We start from the raw sequence: 20,334 nt of genomic DNA, 5'->3' as shown, positions 1-20,334 counted from the left end.
GCTAAGCCCCGGTAGCACAGGACGTGCCCGCTTTTTTGAGCACTGTATATGCTTATTTGGCCTCCTAACTTCACTGAGCCCTATTATATCCCATTTACTGCCCTCTAATTCCTCCAATAGCACTGCTAGACTCGCCTCACTAGATAACGTTCTAGCGTTAAACGTTGCCAGGTTCATATTACAATGGCGGCCTGTCCGGAGCCAGTGATTCTTAGCAGCCTCTGCTGCGTCGCAGGGGGTGCAAAACTATTAATTACAGAATGGCAAGCCTCTATAGTCCAAAACATGGCTCAGGCAGCTTAGTAGCCGTAGCCGATACATTGCAGACAAAGAATATGACTGCCAGGGCAGCGCTGAACAATGCTCAGTTGCAGTAGGTGACGCGGTTAGTTGATGCGTGCTTTGCATGGCGGGCAATGCATCCTAATTAGAGGAAGATGCCCGATTGTCACGTAGATGCAGGTACCATTCGAGACGCTGAAAACATGTGCATAGAAACACTCGATTGTTTAGAGTATGGCTGACTAGTAGAGTGACGGCCGGCAGACGCCATTGAGGGGCAGAATAAAAGCATTTTGTGACAGCCTGCCGTACAGTTTTTCTTTAGGTAAAATCCCAGATTCCTTAAACTACGGAAAATAATTACCTCTTTACATGAATGCTTCTGAAACTACGAACCCTCAGTGTCATATTTTGCCCTTTCTCTGGGGTGGAGAGTATGCGTTCGCTTTGATTGCGAAAGTCATCCGATTCTGATGACATTAAATAGTGCTGTGCAGCAACCGAATAATGTCATTCAATGCTAACGCCATTTGATTGGAATTACGTTAATACAACCAGTGTGAGAGGGGTATAAGCTTCGTTAGTTACGCACTGGTCCTCCGAGATCCTGCTCACCAATCTTCGTGCTTTTTATCTAGATCGCAAACATGTACAGTGCGGTCAACTGTTAAAGGGAACACCCTAATGTGTGGCTCTCACTCTGTTGGTGCTGCAGCTGCATGTACATGCTGAAGCTACGTCAGTGCCCTGCGAAAATGTGTGGAAAGCTGCCAGCGGCACCAACCAGAAGCCATCTGCTGCGAAGCGGGGTAATTCTACATTTGTCAGAGGAAAAAAAATCGCACGAGTTTCACAATCATGTGTTCCCTGTAACCGTGGACAGCACTGTACAGTCGCATGCAAAGCTTGAGCTCTTCGACATTTTCATATCTCGGACACGTTCTACAAACGGTTTGCACCCTTTGGAGCGTAACTAATGGCGCCCAAATAATATCCGTTATCTGTATTGGGTACCTTTCTTCTCTTTAACGCCGTGCGCATGGTACTTCAGAGAGGTAAGTGCCATGTGCGTAATTAGCGCGACCTATAGCTGTCTTGACAGGACAGTAGCGGGCCCGAAGTTTTCAAGGAAGACAGCTTATGCGAGGAAGATGATGGCTAGTTCGGGACAACATACGCCACGATGGGTGTTAGGCTCATTTTTAGAGTATGTACTCTTCACTTGCTCTTCACTTGGTCACACCCGATCTGGGGTTTCCCTGCGAATCGGTATCACCGTTTTTGCATGTTACTTTCACCGCTCGCTCTATAGGCTTTGCTTACATGGTATTCTATCCGGACCCCTCGCGCAAGGAAGTATGCTTTACAACTGGTCAAAAGTGTTCAGATGTGCCACTGCCTGTCGCTTCTGGATGGGCAGGCCTGTTCTCAGGGATAGTGGGGAAGAAACACGACATACTGCCTTCATGATCGAATTTGGCAATACCTCCAGCCCTTCGATGCGGGCGCAATTGTTCGAGTATTCTATCCTAGGTTTTCTACGGCGTCATAGAGGCGTGCTGTTCTACGCTATAGTGTTTCTTGACGCCATATGAACCGACAGAAACAAAATTATACATTTGTGCTCAAATAAGGAAGACCACATGTTTGTTTACATATATATATTCACATGTTTATTGCAGCGAGGCAGATCACCGATGTTGCTCTGGTGATGAAGCAGAGAATCTGCAAGAAAACGAAAATATCGTTACGTGCTGCGATGAAAAATTTGAGGCAACTAATAATTAGCATTTACTTTCACTGGGTTCTGATATAAAATACTAATTAATGCAGTGTAGTTATATAATGTGCCGTGCCCAAAACACACAAAAAATCGTTGGTGTTCTTTTGTTCATATCTTGCGCTAGTGATTCTTAAACGCCGCTTACTTAGTCAATTTGTACTGGTCATATAATGAAAATGCTCATTTAATCCTGTACGCTTACAAACGGTTTAATAAGCTTCTTACTTTATATGCAAAAACTATTTCTGCATCTAGCATTTAGATTCACTGGTTCTTCGATTTTTTATTGCGGAATTAGATATTGACAAATTGTAAGCCCTTCCTTCTTATGCTGATGTTATCGGATAAAATATATATACAAATATATATATATATATATATATATATATATATATATATATATATATATATATATATATATATATATATATATATATGTATATATCTTGATTCAAATAATGCTCGAAAGTTCGCTTTCCCTCAGCCAATAAGGCTCTCTGTTAAGAGGCAAAGCCTTGGAGTATCTGCCAGGGTAGGGTTGCAAAGTCACACACGTACGCAGCACTTTAAGCAATATGTCCTACGTTGTGTTTCGACGACAGTTACGTATTGTGGTGGTCGTCTGACGCTGGAATGTTTTCTCCTGCAAGGTACCCACATTTAGCCGAGGTATCCACCGCCGTAGCCGCCGCCGGCCTGGTGTCCGAAAGACGACTGTCCGTAGCCTCCCTGCTGTCCGGCAGCACCACCCTGGAATCCGGACGAGCCCTGGTTGTGTCCGGTACCGAAGGCATTGCTGTCCGAGGCCGAAAAGCCCGAGCTGTGGCTGTAGCCCTTGTTGTCATTGTATGCGTTCACGTTCCTGTTGGAAGATCCGCCGGCGAAACCCCCTGACCCCTGGCTGTGTCCAGCAGCGCCGCCCTGGAATCCAGCCTGGTGGCCACCGGCCTGAGAGCCGTATCCGGACTGGAACCCTCCTCCGTATCCTCCGAGACCACCATGTCCCAGACCGACGCCTCCGAGACCAACGCCGCCAAGACCGGGTCCTACACCGGCGCCGTAGCCCCCGAGACCAGCGCCCAGAAGGCCACCGCGCGCTTCGACCTTTTCCTCCTTAGCGTAAACGCAGCAGACTAGGAGGGCGCAGGCAGCGGTGGTGAATATCTGCGGTTAGAAAGATGGATCCATCGTTAACATTATTCCGTGTTAAGTAGTGTAATGAAGGAGTATAGTAAATGTTAAATTTACATCAAATGCGTTTTAGTGTATAGTGAAATAAAGAAGCCATACGCTAGAAAGCTCAGTGAGTGCTCGCCATGGATCGCGGCTTAATTAAAACTCCTTCGCTTGTATTCACGATTGCAGGACGTGATTATTCTGTGCAGCGGATCCTTTGTATGGGATAACAAGCCTTGTGGCAATGATACAAGTGATCTTGCAGGGCAATTTCTATTGCAAACCCTGTCGATGTTGCAGGCGTCATTATGTTGGCTCAAATTTAGCGCCATTTGGATAGCGCTTTGCATTAAGGCTTCTTCGGCGTAAATGAAGCTTGTTATGTACAAGCCATCACCCCGGCCAGGGTGGCTGGAATAACCACCCTACTCGCACTACCCGTAATTTGACACTGTCTTATGCTATATCTAGAAAAATGAGGGTAATAAAGTTATAAATGAATTCTTCGTTTGGTTGTTGTAACACGTTACGCATCGCCCCGGGGATTCTTCAATAAAAGAAATTACATGTCTGATGCCGATGCTGGAAATTTAGGTACTTGGCAAATGCTTCGCATACCATTGATTCCTGTACAGTGCGTGGAATCTGCGTAATTATTTTGCCAGGTGTTTCAGCTTCTTCGCTTAAGACGTTGTTTCTGAACATCACTTAAAGTGTGCGGCTCCCGTAGAAACATGTATAATTTCTACTACATTAGCTGGCGCTGACAAAAATAATTAGAAATATAGAAATAATATTCTTTAACTTATAACTAAAGAATAAAACTATGATTCTGCGGTAATAACAACGCAAATGAGAATGCATCGCACTACACAGTAGCACTTAAAGCACTGTAAATACTAAGCTGGTCAACGATTACACGCATCGTGTAAACAGAACCGACAATGCAACGGCAAACAAGCGGCCGAACTTGAACTCACCTTCATTTCGGCGGAGGTTGGTGTCTTCTGCAGGGATCTCTGGAAGAGGTGATTCCCCGTTGCAAAGTGGCTCTCCTTTTATACTGTGCTGGAGGGAAGCGTCGAGCCTTCGATCCCAAACAAAAACCCAAATTGAATCCGCCGGCATAGAGGAAGTGAGGTGGAGAGGGCTCTGGTGATTTCGTTGTCGCCGTTACTTGCCCTGTGCACTAAAAAAACTGAACGGATGCAGGCCCCAAGACGAAGCCATCGTTATCAGCTCGCTCTAAAGTTTGAACCAGAGGCGCTCTGCAGGATGGCCCGACCTTCTCGCTCACCTGAGTTTTCTCGACCGCAGTATAAGGGCACAAAAGATATGGCACGTTATGGGCGTGTCTCCCATTTCGTACCTTGTCTGTCTGTACATGCACCGTCGAATGCGAAGAGTGCAGACGTAGCGCATTCTCACGCAAACCCTTTCCTTTGTTTTCAATACGTTAAAAGATAACATCTTTTCCTATCAGTTACTATCAGTTACTACTACTACAGTTACGTATGAAAGAAGGCACAAACGGTTTGACCATGCGGCTCTTTCTTTTTCGGCCACTTGTGGAGTCTGGCCCAAGTGAGGTCGAAGTTGAAGTTTATTTCACAAAACTGATGAAATGAGTGCAATTGTGTCCATAAACTGTGCGGCCCCATTGCCAAAGCCTAGTTGAGGGACGAGTTTTAACCCAAGAGCCAATGTAACTAGAGGTATACCGAGGGTTCGTTTTGTCTCGATACCATTAGCTCATTATTTCGAGGCCCTCGCCAGAGCTCGCACGGATCCCGAGCTTTGCCAAAACTCGGGCCTTCCTGCATAGCATCCCAGGAGTGGCTTGTTCACGCGCTTGCGTCACTTCCACCATCCTTGTCCCCCGGTTGTCGCCCTTTATATCTGCAACTTTCCGTCATTGCTCCTTTCTTTTTTTGTCTCTGCCGAACTGCTGATATGGGATGGGTGGTTTGTCGCTTTCATCGGATATCCGAGAGCGCTCGAGGGCCGCACCTATGTGCTGCTGTGCGTTCAGATCTTATTCGAAAGCCTAAACCGTTACCAAATCTTCTCTTTCGCAAACAGAAAATGGAAAGAGCAGATAACGTATTACGCGTATCAGCGGCTTAGAAGTATGATCCGCGTACATATAAATATTCAGTGAGGTTATTGAGAACGGTAAGGTCGTCGCTACGTTGCAGAAAAGGTACACTTTCAAAAGAATTGGTGTTTTCGCTTGGAGTATTTTAATCTTAACGATAAAACTTACAGGCAAGAAGTCAAACCTAAGGTGGTTTGGCCAGACTGGCTGATGATATAAGTAGTAGTAGGAGCTGATAAGTAATAAACGTGTTGCCTTATTATAAATCCTAGCCGTGTTTTGAACAGATACAGCGGGTTTGAACTGGAACGCTTTCACAGGGAACTCAACGTCCCAGTTTCCGCCGTAAGGATATATCGATGCGGCAAAAACCGTCGTATGAAGTACAAATTAGCTTAGTATACACAGATTTCACACCTTTTGCTTTCCTGAGTCACTCATAGAGCTCTCCAGTCGGATAATTGTACGAGTGACTTGGGAAGAAATGTTAACTAAAAAAACTTACTGCCAGATAATTCCTCTCAGGATGGCTGTCGAGGGTAATGCGAATAGCAATCGAACAATGTAGCGACAGACCATATTCCTGAAGTTACGTTTACTTAAGATGTGTCGTGGTAATTAGTGTTTCATGTCATGGCTCTATGCCTTAGTGTCCAAGTACTCTCTGCAAAAAGAAAAAGAAAACCGCGCAAAAAATTATTCACTACAAATAGGGAGTGAGCACGATTGCCAAATTACGCCGTAAGACCCCCAGTAGCTGTATATCATAAGTTAAGTATACAAGCCTTTTTTAACGCTTGAATAAATGTAACTTGTGCATTTGGTGCCCATACACCCTCTAAGCTCATGACGTTTGCCTCCTTGATAGAGTCTTACCAATTTTCGTTTCTATCCGTATTGGCGGCCCAGTGAGGATGGCAGTATACATCAGTGACGTCAGAAGTGCGTCAGGTGGCACGCCTGTTCCTCGGTCGAAATCTATGATACCGTATGTCTTTCGTGTGAATCCACCGACGGGTCACTGCTTGTGGTATGACATATTTGGTAAGGTCTTACTGCGGGCCTCACTTTCCTGTATGCCGCAGCTGGGCATCCCCTGTAGTTATAAACCTGCACAGACTATCAGTCTCTTGCTATTTGCATCCCTAGCGACTGCTGTCGTTAACGCTAGGGTTTAAATGAATACGATGACTGTAGCGTATCCAGGGACACTATATGCGACACTCCAAACGAGCATGATTCACGCTTCATCGCTGAAATAAAAATTTTGGGGTATAACCTTCCAGAATCACGATCTCATTATGAGCACCCCCCCTCCCCCCCCTGTAGTGTGGTGCTCCAAGTTAACTTTGACCAGCTGAGGTTATATACAGTGTGTACGTAAATCGACAAATAAACAGTCCATTGAAATATGGCCTCCGGGACCAGGGTCAAACGCACGGGCTTGACACAGCAGCATTACTCCGTAGCCGCTGAACTTCATTGCTGAGCTTTGCGCACTGACGTCTGTCGAGCTTTGCTCACCAATCTTAACGCTTCTGATCTTGATAGCAAACTTGTCTATTCGCACGCAGAGCATGCCCACTCCAACGTTTTCACTTGTCCAACACGTACTAAAAAAGCTGTGCACCCTCTGGACCTTATCTTGTCCCTCAATATTATTCGGCATACATCTTGAGTGTTTTTTTTCTTTCCTAACACTGCGCAGCCTGTGCAGACAGGTCACGAACGGGATTCGCGTTGTCAGCATGACATAGCATTCTTGACAGGAAAGTGTATAGTGAACCCAAATTTTTTTAAGAAAGGAAACGCAAGCAATATAGATTATTGTTGTTAGCGACCAAGATACGTCACAAAGGTTTTTAACGAGTGAACTCTTCTTGACTTCTGATAACATATCTGATGTTTGAGGGCGAATCGTTACCACAGCGTTCCCAGTTTACTTTTACCACTCCCAAGTCAGTGTTTGCTGGTGCGGCTGTCGTTCTCGTAGGGCCTATCGTTGGCGGGGCTCACCACTCCATGCGCAGCCTGCTGAGGCCCTGAGGGGCGGCTGTGCTGTGGTTGCCGCTAAGTAACTGTTTCCGGGTGTAGAGAAAAGCAATTATATCTTGCTGTAAGGATTGCTTGTATTGTGCAATGCTAGTGTTCACTTTTTGTCATATTAATGTACAATATTCCAGCTGCTAACTGTGGGCTGAGAGTTGGGAGCGCCTAGCGGTGCAATTTCTAGGACGTTTACAAAACGTGATATGACAAAACTACTATCATAGTGTCTTCTTTGTTACGGGAATAAAAGCCCAGTACACGGCTGAAAAGGAACGTGGCCTTTCAAAATTATTTCACATACGCTATACAATACGTGCGTTAAGAATTACGATGAAGTTCAAACGTGAAAGATCAGAGGGCTGGCGGAGGGGGGATGGCATGCCGAGCAGCGTTACCGGGTGCCGGTAAGCCAAGTGACGCCACTGGTCATTGGTAAAAAAAAAATGCTCAGATGTATCACTGTTTGCCTCCTCTGGGTGGACAGGCCGGTTCTCAGTAATAGTGGGCTAGAAATATACATTTCCTTCGCGACTGCATAGCCAGTAGGACCGTTCTTCAATGCTAACGCCATTCAACAACTGCTGAAGCGACATCGCTAAGCGCGCCATGCCGCAGAAAATACGGTGTCGGCGTTGACGGAGTTCTCCGTGAGCGAAAATTTCCGTTTACATTTAGGCATGTGTATGTGCCACGCCTTGCTACATGACACGCGGTATATACTGGTTATGTTCTACGCCACCCTATCATTAAAGTTACTCATACCATGTCTTATATTCTTGACAAAGGTATTCCTCGCGATCTTGAGAATGATAGCCCAGAAACAAATATCATGAAACAAAACAGCAACAGCACACGCCTTTCATGTTAAATCCTCTCATGTTGAAATAATAAAAGTGCAAAAATATGACTGAAACCTGAAAGTGACGTAATATTTTGGCACGCCTGTACACTATCTCCGGCATCGGCCAACTCAAGAAGCCGCGTTTCTACCGCAGAGCTCGCCTTAGTGCATAGCGTTCGCCGTCAGCGTTTCCCGGTAAACATTACCGTTACATAAGCTGCAGTTTCCGGGAAGTGTGAGAAGCAGTCGGATATCTTTGAAGGCTATCGAGTTCCACTCTTAAAGGCGAAGCTTGAGCGTCCTCCAAATTTGTCATCACACGTTGTCCTCAGGGTGAAGGAAGCAAGCCATTGCAAGCTAATCTTGCTTCTGGCGAAGGAACCGTCAAACACAAAAGCCGTTTTTGCTTCAATAAGGAAGACCACAATTTATTCTCTCCACAGGTGCAATTGCAGCAAGGCTGAGCATCGATGTTCTTCTGGCAATAAAGCACAGACTCTGCAAGAAAACAAAAATATTGTTGCACTTTATAAATAAAATCTGAGACAACAAATATTTCCTGCTTAGTTTCACTGCTTTCTAAAATGAAAGATTTATTGTTTGAGCACCATTATGCAATATGGCACCCATTAACAACAAAAGAATTGTAGGTATTCTTTTTCATATGTTGCAGTATAGGCGTTCCTAAACACCGCCATATCCATCTCTACCGATACTTTTGTTAATATGTCTCATTTGGCCCAGAATCCTTACAAACGGTATATTAGCTTATTTTTATCCTCAACCATCTTCCATCATCAAATACCTAGTTTCGTCTGCGCTTTGACCTTTACTTGGCTTTCTGCTGGTTCAGTAGCATTACACGGGGTTCATCACTAAATGCTGTGCATTTGATGCTTCGCTAGCGTATGTGTTATAGTGACATCATCACATAAACAAAGTTGTCTATATATATATATATATATATATATATATATATATATATATCACCAACCTAATGGGAACCCACAATGGGTATGCAGTACACGTTCGGGAGAGCATTCTCCCTGAGCAAATAAGACTTTTGACTCAGAGAACCACGTAGCAGCTGCTAACGCCTTGTTACACACTCAGCGACACCATCGGACTCTGTCATCAAAACCATGCGGCGACAAATAATCGACGCCCTGCAGCTGCTACTGACCGGTCTAAATACGCCAGTGGCTTTAACAGCAGCAAAAATTATGAACGCTATAGACAGTCTCCTGGCTACATTGCAGTAACTTCTACCTCTGCTCGCTAAGATGACTGTGCTGTGGTGTGAAGTATACACGTGCACAATGCACAGAAGCAGTATGATGTGCAGCCCTCATCGTATTTGCCATACCACCACCGTCCTTCCTATTCCCATCCCACCTCTGTTATTCCCCAAACCCTTCCCCCAGCGTGGAGTAGCAGGCTAGAGGCACTTAACTCAGGCCGACCTCCACCTTTCTGCCATTAAACATTATCTCTCTTTCTCTCTATCTCACACACACAACATAGCCCTTTAACCTACACGTACCCGTTTTTAGTAACGGTTATGTACTGTGGTGCTCGTCAGATGGCAACGTCTTTTCTGAAAGGTACCCACATTTAGCCGAGGTATCCACCACCGTAGCCGCCACCGGCCTGGTGTCCGTGAGAAGATTGTCCATAGCCTCCCTGGTGTCCGGCAGCGCCACCCTGGAATCCGGCCGAGCCCTGGTTGTGTCCGGAACCAAATTTGTTGCTGTCCGAGGCCGAAAAGCCCGAGCTGTGGCTGTAGCCCTTGTTGTGATTGTATGCGTTCACGTTCCTGTTGGAAGCACCACCGGCGAAACCCGCGGACCCCTGGTTGTGTCCAGCAGCGCCTTTCTGGAATCCAGCCTGGGAGAGGGCTCCGGCGATTTCTCTGTCTCTGTTACTTTGCACACTCAAAAGAATGAACGGACGTAGGCCCCAAGACGAAGGCGTCGTTATCAGCTCGCTCGAAAGTTTGAACCGGGGGTGCTGTGCAGGATGGCCCGAGCTTCTCGCTCACCGGAGTTTGATCGACCGCAGTAAAAATGCACAAAAGATAGGGCACGTTTTGGGCATGTCTCCTCGTTCGGACCTTGTCTGTATATGCACCGTCGAATGCGAAGAGTGCAGATGTGTTGCATAGTCACGCAAGCCCTTTCCTTTGTTTTTAATACGTTAAAAGATAACGTTTCTTTTTTCTATCAGTTACTTTATGCACCGAGTGGAACTGTAAACGTATGGAAGAAGGTACCAGCGGTTGATCACGCGGCTCTTTCTTTTTTGGCCACTTGTGAAGTCTCGCCCAAGTGAGGTCGAAGTTGAAGTTTATTTCACAAAACTGGTGAAATGAATGCAATTGTATCCGCACACTATGTGGCCCCATAGCCAAAGGCTAGTTGAGCGACGAGTTTTAACCCAAGAATGTTTTAACGATCATTTCTGCACTAGGTCCACACGAAAATGCGTTTGCTGCGGCGGGGATTGAACCCTCGACCAAGAACTCAGCGGCGCAACTTCATGGCAACTAAGCTTCGTTAGTTAAGCACTGGTATGCTGAGCTCCTGCTCACCAATCTTCGCGCTTATCTCGATCTCAAACATGTACAGTGCGATCCACTATTAAAGGGAACACTCTAATGTGCGGCTCTCACTCTGTTGGAGCTGCAGCTGCATGTACGTACATGCCGAAGCTACGTCAATGCCCTGCAACAATCTGTAGAAAGGTACCCGTGGAGCACACCAGAAGATATCTGCTGCAAAGCGGGGTAATTCTACATTTGTCAGATAAAAAAAAACTCGCAGGAGATTTACGTTCATGTGTTCCATTTAACAGTGGACCGCACTGTACACTCGCATGGCTAGCTTGAGCTCTTCGGCATTTTCATATCTCGGACACGCTCTAAAACGGTTTGCACCTTTTCGAGCGTAACTTGCACCCAAATAATATCCGTTCTCTGTATTGGGTACCTTTCTTCTCTTTAACGCGGCGCGCATGGTACTTCCAAGTGGTGAGTGCAATGTGCGTAATTAGCATGGCATTGTAGTCTTGACAAGAAAGTAGCCAGCCCAAAGTTTTCGAGGAACTCATCTCATGCAAGGAAGATGATGGTTATTTCGGGACAGCTGGAGGAGGAGGAGGAGGAAGAGGAGGAGAAACGTTTATTTAGGAAGAAAAGGACAAGCAGGTGTCTTTCTGCTTGTGCGGGAGGCGCCCTTAGTCTAGAGCTCCTGCGGCTCTTGCTGTCTCCCGGGCCCACCGCGCCAGTTGTAGCTGGTTACGAGGGTTCGAACTAGTCAGCACCGCCTCCCACTGCTCGTGTGTGGGTTTGGGTATTTGCGGGGCTGCCTTGAGGTTAGTGCACGCCCATGTCGTGTAACATAGAGAGGCGTAGTCGTTAGGGGACATATGTATGAATATAGTGTAGGGTGCATTGCGTGTAGTCTGCTTAAATGGGGGTATGCATTGGTTTGTAGTTGTCGCCATGTTACGGCGTCTTCACGTGAGAGGGTCTTGTGTGGAGGTGGGTATTTTCGTCTGTCCAAACTGTGGTGCTGTAGTATGGCGTTGTATTGTAAAGGTATGGGCTCCATAGATGCGGCCATATCCCTCTCTTGTGGCACCCGGGAGGCATGAGCTCGGGCTACAGCGTGCGCACGCTGATTTCTACGGAGGGACTCCTGTCCTGGAGTCCACACTATTTCAACGTCCAGGAATAGGGAGGCTTGTTTGAGGAGTCGGTGGGCGATTGAAGATATTCTGCCTCTCGCGTAGCTACGGCAAGCTGCCTGGGAGTCAGTAATAATTGTGACGTACTCGTTGGTCAGACTAGAGGTGATGGCCAAGGCAATGGCTGTCTCCACTGCTACAAGGGCGCTGGCAGTGCGGACCGTCATCGAGACCACCTCTTGAAGGTTATAGTCGACAACGCTGCCATCATGGCTGCTTTTTGGGGGTACTGCGCGGCACCTGTGTATAGTGTGGTGGAGAGACTACGCCACAATGGGCGCTAGGTTGTTTTTAGATTGTATACTGTTCACTTGGTCACAGCCAATCTGGGGTTTCACTGGGAGTCGGTATGACAACTTTTAAATTTTACTTTCACCGCTCGCTAGGCTTCATTTACATGGTATTCTAGTCGGACCCCTAACGCAAGGAAGTGTACCTTATAACTGGTCAAAAGTGTTGAGGTGTACTACTGCTTGTCACCTCTGAATGGGTAGGCCTGTTCTCAGTGATAGTGGGGAAGAAGCACGATGGTACTGCCTTCATGACCGAATCTGGCAATACCACAACTCTTCGATGGGGGCGATTGTTCAACTATCCCATGTTAGGTTTTCCACGGCGTGATAGAGGCGTGCTGTTCTAAGCTATATTCTTTCTTGACACCATATGAACCTTCAAAAACAAAATGATACGCTTGTGCTCAAATAAGGAAGACCACATCTTTATTCCCATATGTTTATTCACATGTTTATTGCAGCGAGGCAGACCACCGATGTTGCTCTGGTGATGAAGCACAGAATCTGCAAGAAAACAAAAATATCGTTACGTGCTGCGATGAAAAATTTGAGACAACAAATATTTAACATTTACATTCACTGGGTTTTATATAAAATACTGATTAATACAATGTAGTTATGCAATGTGCCGTGCGCAAACACACAACAAAAATCATTGGTATTCTTGTGTTCATATCTTGCAGTAGTGATTCTTAAACGCAGCTTAGTCAATTTGTGCTGGTCATATTATTGAAATGCTCATTTGATCCTGTATCCTTACAAACGGTTTAATAAGCACCTTTTTTATATACATAACACCATTTCTGCATCAAACACTTAGTTTCACTGGTGCTTAGGTTTATTTATTGGTGAATTAGACAATGACAAATTCTGGGCCCCTCCTTCCTATTCTAATGTTATCGGATAATATATATATATATATATATATATATATATATATATATATATATATATATATATATATATATTGATGCGACAATGGGACGCGTTTCCAGCATCGTTAATGATAACCCATACTAAAAATTAAAAGCATGCTCTAAAGTGCGTTTTCCCTCAGCCAATAAGGCTCTCTGTTAAGAGGCAAAGCCTTGGAGTATCTGCCAGGGTAGGGTTGCAAAGTCACACACATACACAGCACTTTACGCAATACGTCGTCCATTGTATTTCGACGACAGTTACGTATTTCGGTGGTCTTCTCACACTGGAAAGTTCTCTCCTGCAAGGTACCCACATTTAACCGAGGTATCCACCGCCGTAGCCGCCACCGGCCTGGTGTCCGAACGACGACTGTCCGTAGCCTGCCTGCTGTCCGGCAGCGCCACCCTGGAAACCGGACGATCCCTGGTTGTGTCCGGTACCGAAGTTCTTGCTGTCCGAGGCCGAAAAGCCCGAGCTGTGGCTATAGCCCTTGTTGTCATTGTAGGCGTTCACGTTCCTGTTGGAAGCACCGCCGGCGAAACCCGAGGAACCCTGGTTGTATCCGGCAGCGCCTCTCTGGAATCCACCCTGGTGGCCACCGGCCTGAGAGCCGTATCCGGACTGGAAGCCTCCTCCGTATCCTCCGAGGCCACCATGTCCCAGACCAACGCCTCCGAGACCAACGCCGCCAAGACCAGGTCCTACACCGGCGCCGTAGCCCCCGAGACCAGCGCCCAAAAGGCCACCACGCGCCTCGACCTTTTCCTCCTTAGCGTAAACGCTGCAGACTAGGAGGGCGCAGACAGCGGCGGCGAAGACCTGCGTTTCCAGAGATGGATCCACCGTTAACATTACTCGGTGCCACGTCACGTAATGAAAGAGTAAAGTGAATGTTAAGCATACAAAAACCCATTTTAGAATATAGGGAAAGAAAGGAGCCATACGCAAGAAAGCTCAATGAGTGTTCGCCATGGAATCGCGACTTATTTAAAACTTCTTCGCTTGTATTCACGATTGCAGGACGGGATTATGCCGTGCAGCGTATCCTTTGTATAGATGACAATGTTAATCATTTTGATACAGGTGATCTTGCAGGGCGATTTCTATTGCAAACCCTGTCGATTTTACCGGCGTCATTATGCTCAGTCAAACTCAGCGCCAATCGGATAGTGCTTTGCAATAAGGCTACTTCGGCGTAAGTAAATTTTATTATCTATAAGCCATCACCTCGGCCAGGGTGGCTAGAATAACCACACTTCCCGCACTACCCACAATCCGCCACGGTTTTATGCTGCATTTAGGAAAATGAAGGTATTAATATTATCAATAAATATTTAGTTTGGCTAATGCAACACGTTACGTATCCCCCTGGGCATTCTTCAATAAAAAAAATCATGTCTCATGCTGGTGCTGGATATTCAAGTACTTGGAAAATGGTTCGTATATCATTGATTCCATACAATGCGTGGAATCTTCGTAATTTATTTGCCAGGTGTTTATACTTATTGTTTGCTTAAGACGTTGTTTCAGAACATCCCTTAAAGAGTAACGCTCCCGTAGAAACTGGTATAATCTCTATTTCATTAGCTGGCGCTAACATAAATCATTAGTAATAAAGAAATATTATGCATTAACAAAACTAAAACGAAAGACTAAAACTATGATTGTGCGGTAATAACACTGCAAATGAGAATGCACCGCACTACACAGTAGCACTTAAAGCACTGTAAATACTAAGCTGGTCAACGATTACACGCATCGTGTAAACAGAACCGACAATGCAACGGCAAACAAGCGGCCGAACTTGAACTCACCTTCATTTCGGCGGAGGTTGGTGTCTTCTGCAGGGATCTCTGGAAGAGGTGATTCCCCGTTGCAAAGTGGCTCTCCTTTTATACTGTGCTGGAGGGAAGCGTCGAGCCTTCGACCCCAAACAAAAACCCAAATTGAATCCGCCGGCATAGAGGAAGTGAGGTGGAGAGGGCTCTGGTGATTTCGTTGTCGCCGTTACTTGCCCTGTGCACTAAAAAAACTGAACGGATGCAGGCCCCAAGACGAAGCCATCGTTATCAGCTCGCTCTAAAGTTTGAACCAGAGGCGCTCTGCAGGATGGCCCGACCTTCTCGCTCACCTGAGTTTTCTCGACCGCAGTATAAGGGCACAAAAGATATGGCACGTTATGGGCGTGTCTCCTATTTCGTACCTTGTCTGTCTGTACATGCACCGTCGAATGCGAAGAGTGCAGACGTAGCGCATTCTCACGCAAACCCTTTCCTTTGTTTTCAATACGTTAAAAGATAACATCTTTTCCTATCAGTTACTATCAGTTACTACTACTACAGTTACGTATGAAAGAAGGCACAAACGGTTTGACCATGCGGCTCTTTCTTTTTCGGCCACTTGTGGAGTCTGGCCCAAGTGAGGTCGAAGTTGAAGTTTATTTCACAAAACTGATGAAATGAGTGCAATTGTGTCCATAAACTGTGCGGCCCCATTGCCAAAGCCTAGTTGAGGGACGAGTTTTAACCCAAGAGCCAATGTAACTAGAGGTATACCGAGGGTTCGTTTTGTCTCGATACCATTAGCTCATTATTTCGAGGCCCTCGCCAGAGCTCGCACGGATCCCGAGCTTTGCCAAAACTCGGGCCTTCCTGCATAGCATCCCAGGAGTGGCTTGTTCACGCGCTTGCGTCACTTCCGCCATCCTTGTCCCCCGGTTGTCGCCCTTTATATCTGCAACTTTCCGTCATTGCTCCTTTCTTTTTTCGTCTCTGCCGAACTGCTGATATGGGATGGGTGGTTTGTCGTTTTCATCGGATATCCGAGAGCGCTCGAGGGCCGCACCTATGTGCTGCTGTGCGTTCAGATCTTATTCGAAAGCCTAAACCGTTACCAAATCTTCTCTTTCGCAAACAGAAAATTGGAAAGAGCAGATAACGTATTACGCGTATCAGCGGCTTAGAAGTATGATCCGCGTACATATAAATATTCAGTGAGGTTATTGAGAACGGTAAGGTCGTCGCTACGTTGCAGAAAAGGTACACTTTCAAAAGAATTGGTGTTTTCGCTTGGAGTATTTTAATCTTAACGATAAAATTTACAGGCAAGAAGTCAAACCTAAGGTGGTTTGGCCAGACTGGCTGATGATATAAGTAGTAGTAGGAGCTGATAAGTAATAAACGTGTTGCCTTATTATAAATCCTAGCCGTGTTTTGAACAGATACAGCGGGTTTGAACTGGAACGCTTTCACAGGGAACTCAACGTCCCAGTTTCCGCCGTAAGGATATATCGATGCGGCAAAAACCGTCGTATGAAGTACAAATTAGCTTAGTATACACAGATTTCACACCTTTTGCTTTCCTGAGTCACTCATAGAGCTCTCCAGTCGGATAATTGTACGAGTGACTTGGGAAGAAATGTTAACTAAAAAAACTTACTGCCAGATAATTCCTCTCAGGATGGCTGTCGAGGGTAATGCGAATAGCAATCGAACAATGTAGCGACAGACCATATTCCTGAAGTTACGTTTACTTAAGATGTGTCGGGGTAATTAGTGTTTCATGTCATGGCTCTATGCCTTAGTGTCCAAGTACTCTCTGCAAAAAGAAAAAGAAAACCGCGCAAAAAATTATTCACTACAAATAGGGAGTGAGCACGATTGCCAAATTACGCCGTAAGACCCCCAGTAGCTGTATATCATAAGTTAAGTATACAAGCCTTTTTTAACGCTTGAATAAATGTAACTTGTGCATTTGGTGCCCATACACCCTCTAAGCTCATGACGTTTGCCTCCTTGATAGAGTCTTACCGATTTTCGTTTCTATCCGTATTGGCGGCCCAGTGAGGATGGCAGTATACATCAGTGACGTCAGAAGTGCGTCAGGTGGCACGCCTGTTCCTCGGTCGAAATCTATGATACCGTATGTCTTTCGTGTGAATCCACCGACGGGTCACTGCTTGTGGTATGACATATTTGGTAAGGTCTTACTGCGGGCCTCACTTTCCTGTATGCCGCAGCTGGGCATCCCCTGTAGTTATAAACCTGCACAGACTATCAGTCTCTTGCTATTTGCATCCCTAGCGACCGCTGTCGTTAACGCTAGGGTTTAAATGAATACGATGACTGTAGCGTATACAGGGACACTATATGCGACACTCCAAACGAGCATGATTCACGCTTCATCGCTGAAATAAAAATTTTGGGGTATAACCTTCCAGAATCACGATCTCATTATGAGCACCCCCCCTCCCCCCCCCCCCCCCTGTAGTGTGGTGCTCCAAGTTAACTTTGACCAGCTGAGGTTATATACAGTGTGTACGTAAATCGACAAATAAACTGTCCATTGAAATATGGCCTCCGGGACCAGGGTCAAACGCACGGGCTTGACACAGCAGCATTACTCCGTAGCCGCTGAACTTCATTGCTGAGCTTTGCGCACTGACGTCTGTCGAGCTTTGCTCACCAATCTTAACGCTTCTGATCTTGATAGCAAACTTGTCTATTCGCACGCAGAGCATGCCCACTCCAACGTTTTCACTTGTCCAACACGTACTAAAAAAAGCTGTGCACCCTCTGGACCTTATCTTGTCCCTCAATATTATTCGGCATACATCTTGAGTGTTTTTTTTCTTTCCTAACACTGCGCAGCCTGTGCAGACAGGTCACGAACGGGATTCGCGTTGTCAGCATGACATAGCATTCTTGACAGGAAAGTGTATAGTGAACCCAAATTTTTTTAAGAAAGGAAACGCAAGCAATATAGATTATTGTTGTTAGCGACCAAGATACGTCACAAAGGTTTTTAACGAGTGAACTCTTCTTGACTTCTGATAACATATCTGATGTTTGAGGGCGAATCGTTACCACAGCGTTCCCAGTTTACTTTTACCACTCCCAAGTCAGTGTTTGCTGGTGCGGCTGTCGTTCTCGTAGGGCCTATCGTTGGCGGGGCTCACCACTCCATGCGCAGCCTGCTGAGGCCCTGAGGGGCGGCTGTGCTGTGGTTGCCGCTAAGTAACTGTTTCCGGGTGTAGAGAAAAGCAATTATATCTTGCTGTAAGGATTGCTTGTATTGTGCAATGCTAGTGTTCACTTTTTGTCATATTAATGTACAATATTCCAGCTGCTAACTGTGGGCTGAGAGTTGGGAGCGCCTAGCGGTGCAATTTCTAGGACGTTTACAAAACGTGATATGACAAAACTACTATCATAGTGTCTTCTTTGTTACGGGAATAAAAGCCCAGTACACGGCTGAATAGGAACGTGGCCTTTCAAAATTATTTCACATACGCTATACAATACGTGCGTTAAGAATTACGATGAAGTTCAAACGTGAAAGATCAGAGGGCTGGCGGAGGGGGGATGGCATGCCGAGCAGCGTTACCGGGTGCCGGTAAGCCAAGTGACGCCACGGGTCATTGGTAAAAATGCTCAGATGTATCACTCTTTGCCTCCTCTGGGAGGACAGGCCGGTTCTCAGTAATAGTGGGCTAGAAATATACATTTCCTTCGCGACTGCATAGCCAGTAGAACCGTTCTTCAATGCTAACGCCATTCAACAACTGCTGAAGCGACATCGCTAAGCGCCCCATGCCGCAGAAAATACGGTGTCGGCGTTGACGGAGTTCTCCGTGAGCGAAAATTTCCGTTTACATTTAGGCATGTGTATGTGCCACGCCTTGCTACATGACACGCGGTATATACTGGTTATGTTCTACGCCACCCTATCATTAAAGTTACTCATACCATGTCTTACATTCTTGACAAAGGTATTCCTCGCGATCTTGAGAATGATAGCCCAGAAACAAATATCATGAAACAAAACAGCAACAGCACACGCCTTTCATGTTAAATCCTCTCATGTTGAAATAATAAAAGTGCAAAAATATGACTGAAACCTGAAAGTGACGTAATATTTTGGCACGCCTGTACACTATCTCCGGCATCGGCCAACTCAAGAAGCCGCGTTTCTACCGCAGAGCTCGCCTTAGTGCATAGCGTTCGCCGTCAGCGTTTCCCGGTAAACATTACCGTTACATAAGCTGCAGTTTCCGGGAAGTGTGAGAAGCAGTCGGATATCTTTGAAGGCTATCGAGTTCCACTCTTAAAGGCGAAGCTTGAGCGTCCTCCAAATTTGTCATCACACGTTGTCCTCAGGGTGAAGGAAGCAAGCCATTGCAAGCTAATCTTGCTTCTGGCGAAGGAACCGTCAAACACAAAAGCCGTTTTTGCTTCAATAAGGAAGACCACAATTTATTCTCTCCACAGGTGCAATTGCAGCAAGGCTGAGCATCGATGTTCTTCTGGCAATAAAGCACAGACTCTGCAAGAAAACAAAAATATTGTTGCACTTTATAAATAAAATCTGAGACAACAAATATTTCCTGCTTAGTTTCACTGCTTTCTAAAATGAAAGATTTATTGTTTGAGCACCATTATGCAATATGGCACCCATTAACAACAAAAGAATTGTAGGTATTCTTTTTCATATGTTGCAGTATAGGCGTTCCTAAACACCGCCATATCCATCTCTACCGATACTTTTGTTAATATGTCTCATTTGGCCCAGAATCCTTACAAACGGTATATTAGCTTATTTTTATCCTCAACCATCTTCCATCATCAAATACCTAGTTTCGTCTGCGCTTTGACCTTTACTTGGCTTTCTGCTGGTTCAGTAGCATTACACGGGGTTCATCACTAAATGCTGTGCATTTGATGCTTCGCTAGCGTATGTGTTATAGTGACATCATCACATAAACAAAGTTGTCTATATATATATATATATATATATATATATATATATATATATATATCACCAACCTAATGGGAACCCACAATGGGTATGCAGTACACGTTCGGGAGAGCATTCTCCCTGAGCAAATAAGACTTTTGACTCAGAGAACCACGTAGCAGCTGCTAACGCCTTGTTACACACTCAGCGACACCATCGGACTCTGTCATCAAAACCATGCGGCGACAAATAATCGACGCCCTGCAGCTGCTACTGACCGGTCTAAATACGCCAGTGGCTTTAACAGCAGCAAAAATTATGAACGCTATAGACAGTCTCCTGGCTACATTGCAGTAACTTCTACCTCTGCTCGCTAAGATGACTGTGCTGTGGTGTGAAGTATACACGTGCA

At 45.7% G+C, this 20,334-nt stretch overlaps 2 protein-coding genes and 1 long non-coding RNA gene across 3 annotated transcripts; all 3 read right to left on the bottom strand.

Annotated features, from left to right (window-relative positions):
• Positions 1-1,928: 1,928 nt before the first annotated feature.
• Positions 1,929-4,350, bottom strand: LOC135907423 (uncharacterized). The gene is made up of 3 exons (XM_065439109.1): positions 4,222-4,350; positions 2,724-3,229; positions 1,929-2,007 (listed from the first exon to the last, which is right to left on the bottom strand). The coding sequence occupies exons 1-2, from the start codon at positions 4,225-4,227 to the stop codon at positions 2,726-2,728; spliced, it is 510 nt and encodes a 169-aa protein (XP_065295181.1). The 5' UTR covers positions 4,228-4,350; the 3' UTR covers positions 1,929-2,007; positions 2,724-2,725.
• A 4,279-nt stretch (positions 4,351-8,629) lies between these two features.
• LOC135907422 (uncharacterized) lies at positions 8,630-10,114 on the bottom strand. The gene is made up of 2 exons (XR_010565999.1): positions 9,842-10,114; positions 8,630-8,727 (listed from the first exon to the last, which is right to left on the bottom strand). It is a non-coding gene; the product is annotated as an uncharacterized lncRNA (long non-coding RNA).
• Positions 10,115-12,673: 2,559 nt separating this feature from the next.
• On the bottom strand, positions 12,674-15,100 carry LOC135907421 (uncharacterized). The gene is made up of 3 exons (XM_065439107.1): positions 15,002-15,100; positions 13,501-14,006; positions 12,674-12,773 (listed from the first exon to the last, which is right to left on the bottom strand). Exons 1-2 carry the CDS (start codon positions 15,005-15,007, stop codon positions 13,503-13,505), a joined length of 510 nt encoding a protein of 169 aa, XP_065295179.1. The 5' UTR covers positions 15,008-15,100; the 3' UTR covers positions 12,674-12,773; positions 13,501-13,502.
• Positions 15,101-20,334: the final 5,234 nt, after the last annotated feature.

The sequence above is a fragment of the Dermacentor albipictus genome, chromosome 10, assembly GCF_038994185.2.
Source record: "Dermacentor albipictus isolate Rhodes 1998 colony chromosome 10, USDA_Dalb.pri_finalv2, whole genome shotgun sequence".
Taxonomy (NCBI): Eukaryota; Metazoa; Arthropoda; class Arachnida; order Ixodida; family Ixodidae; genus Dermacentor; species Dermacentor albipictus.
This window is presented reverse-complemented; position numbering and strand designations above follow the sequence as displayed.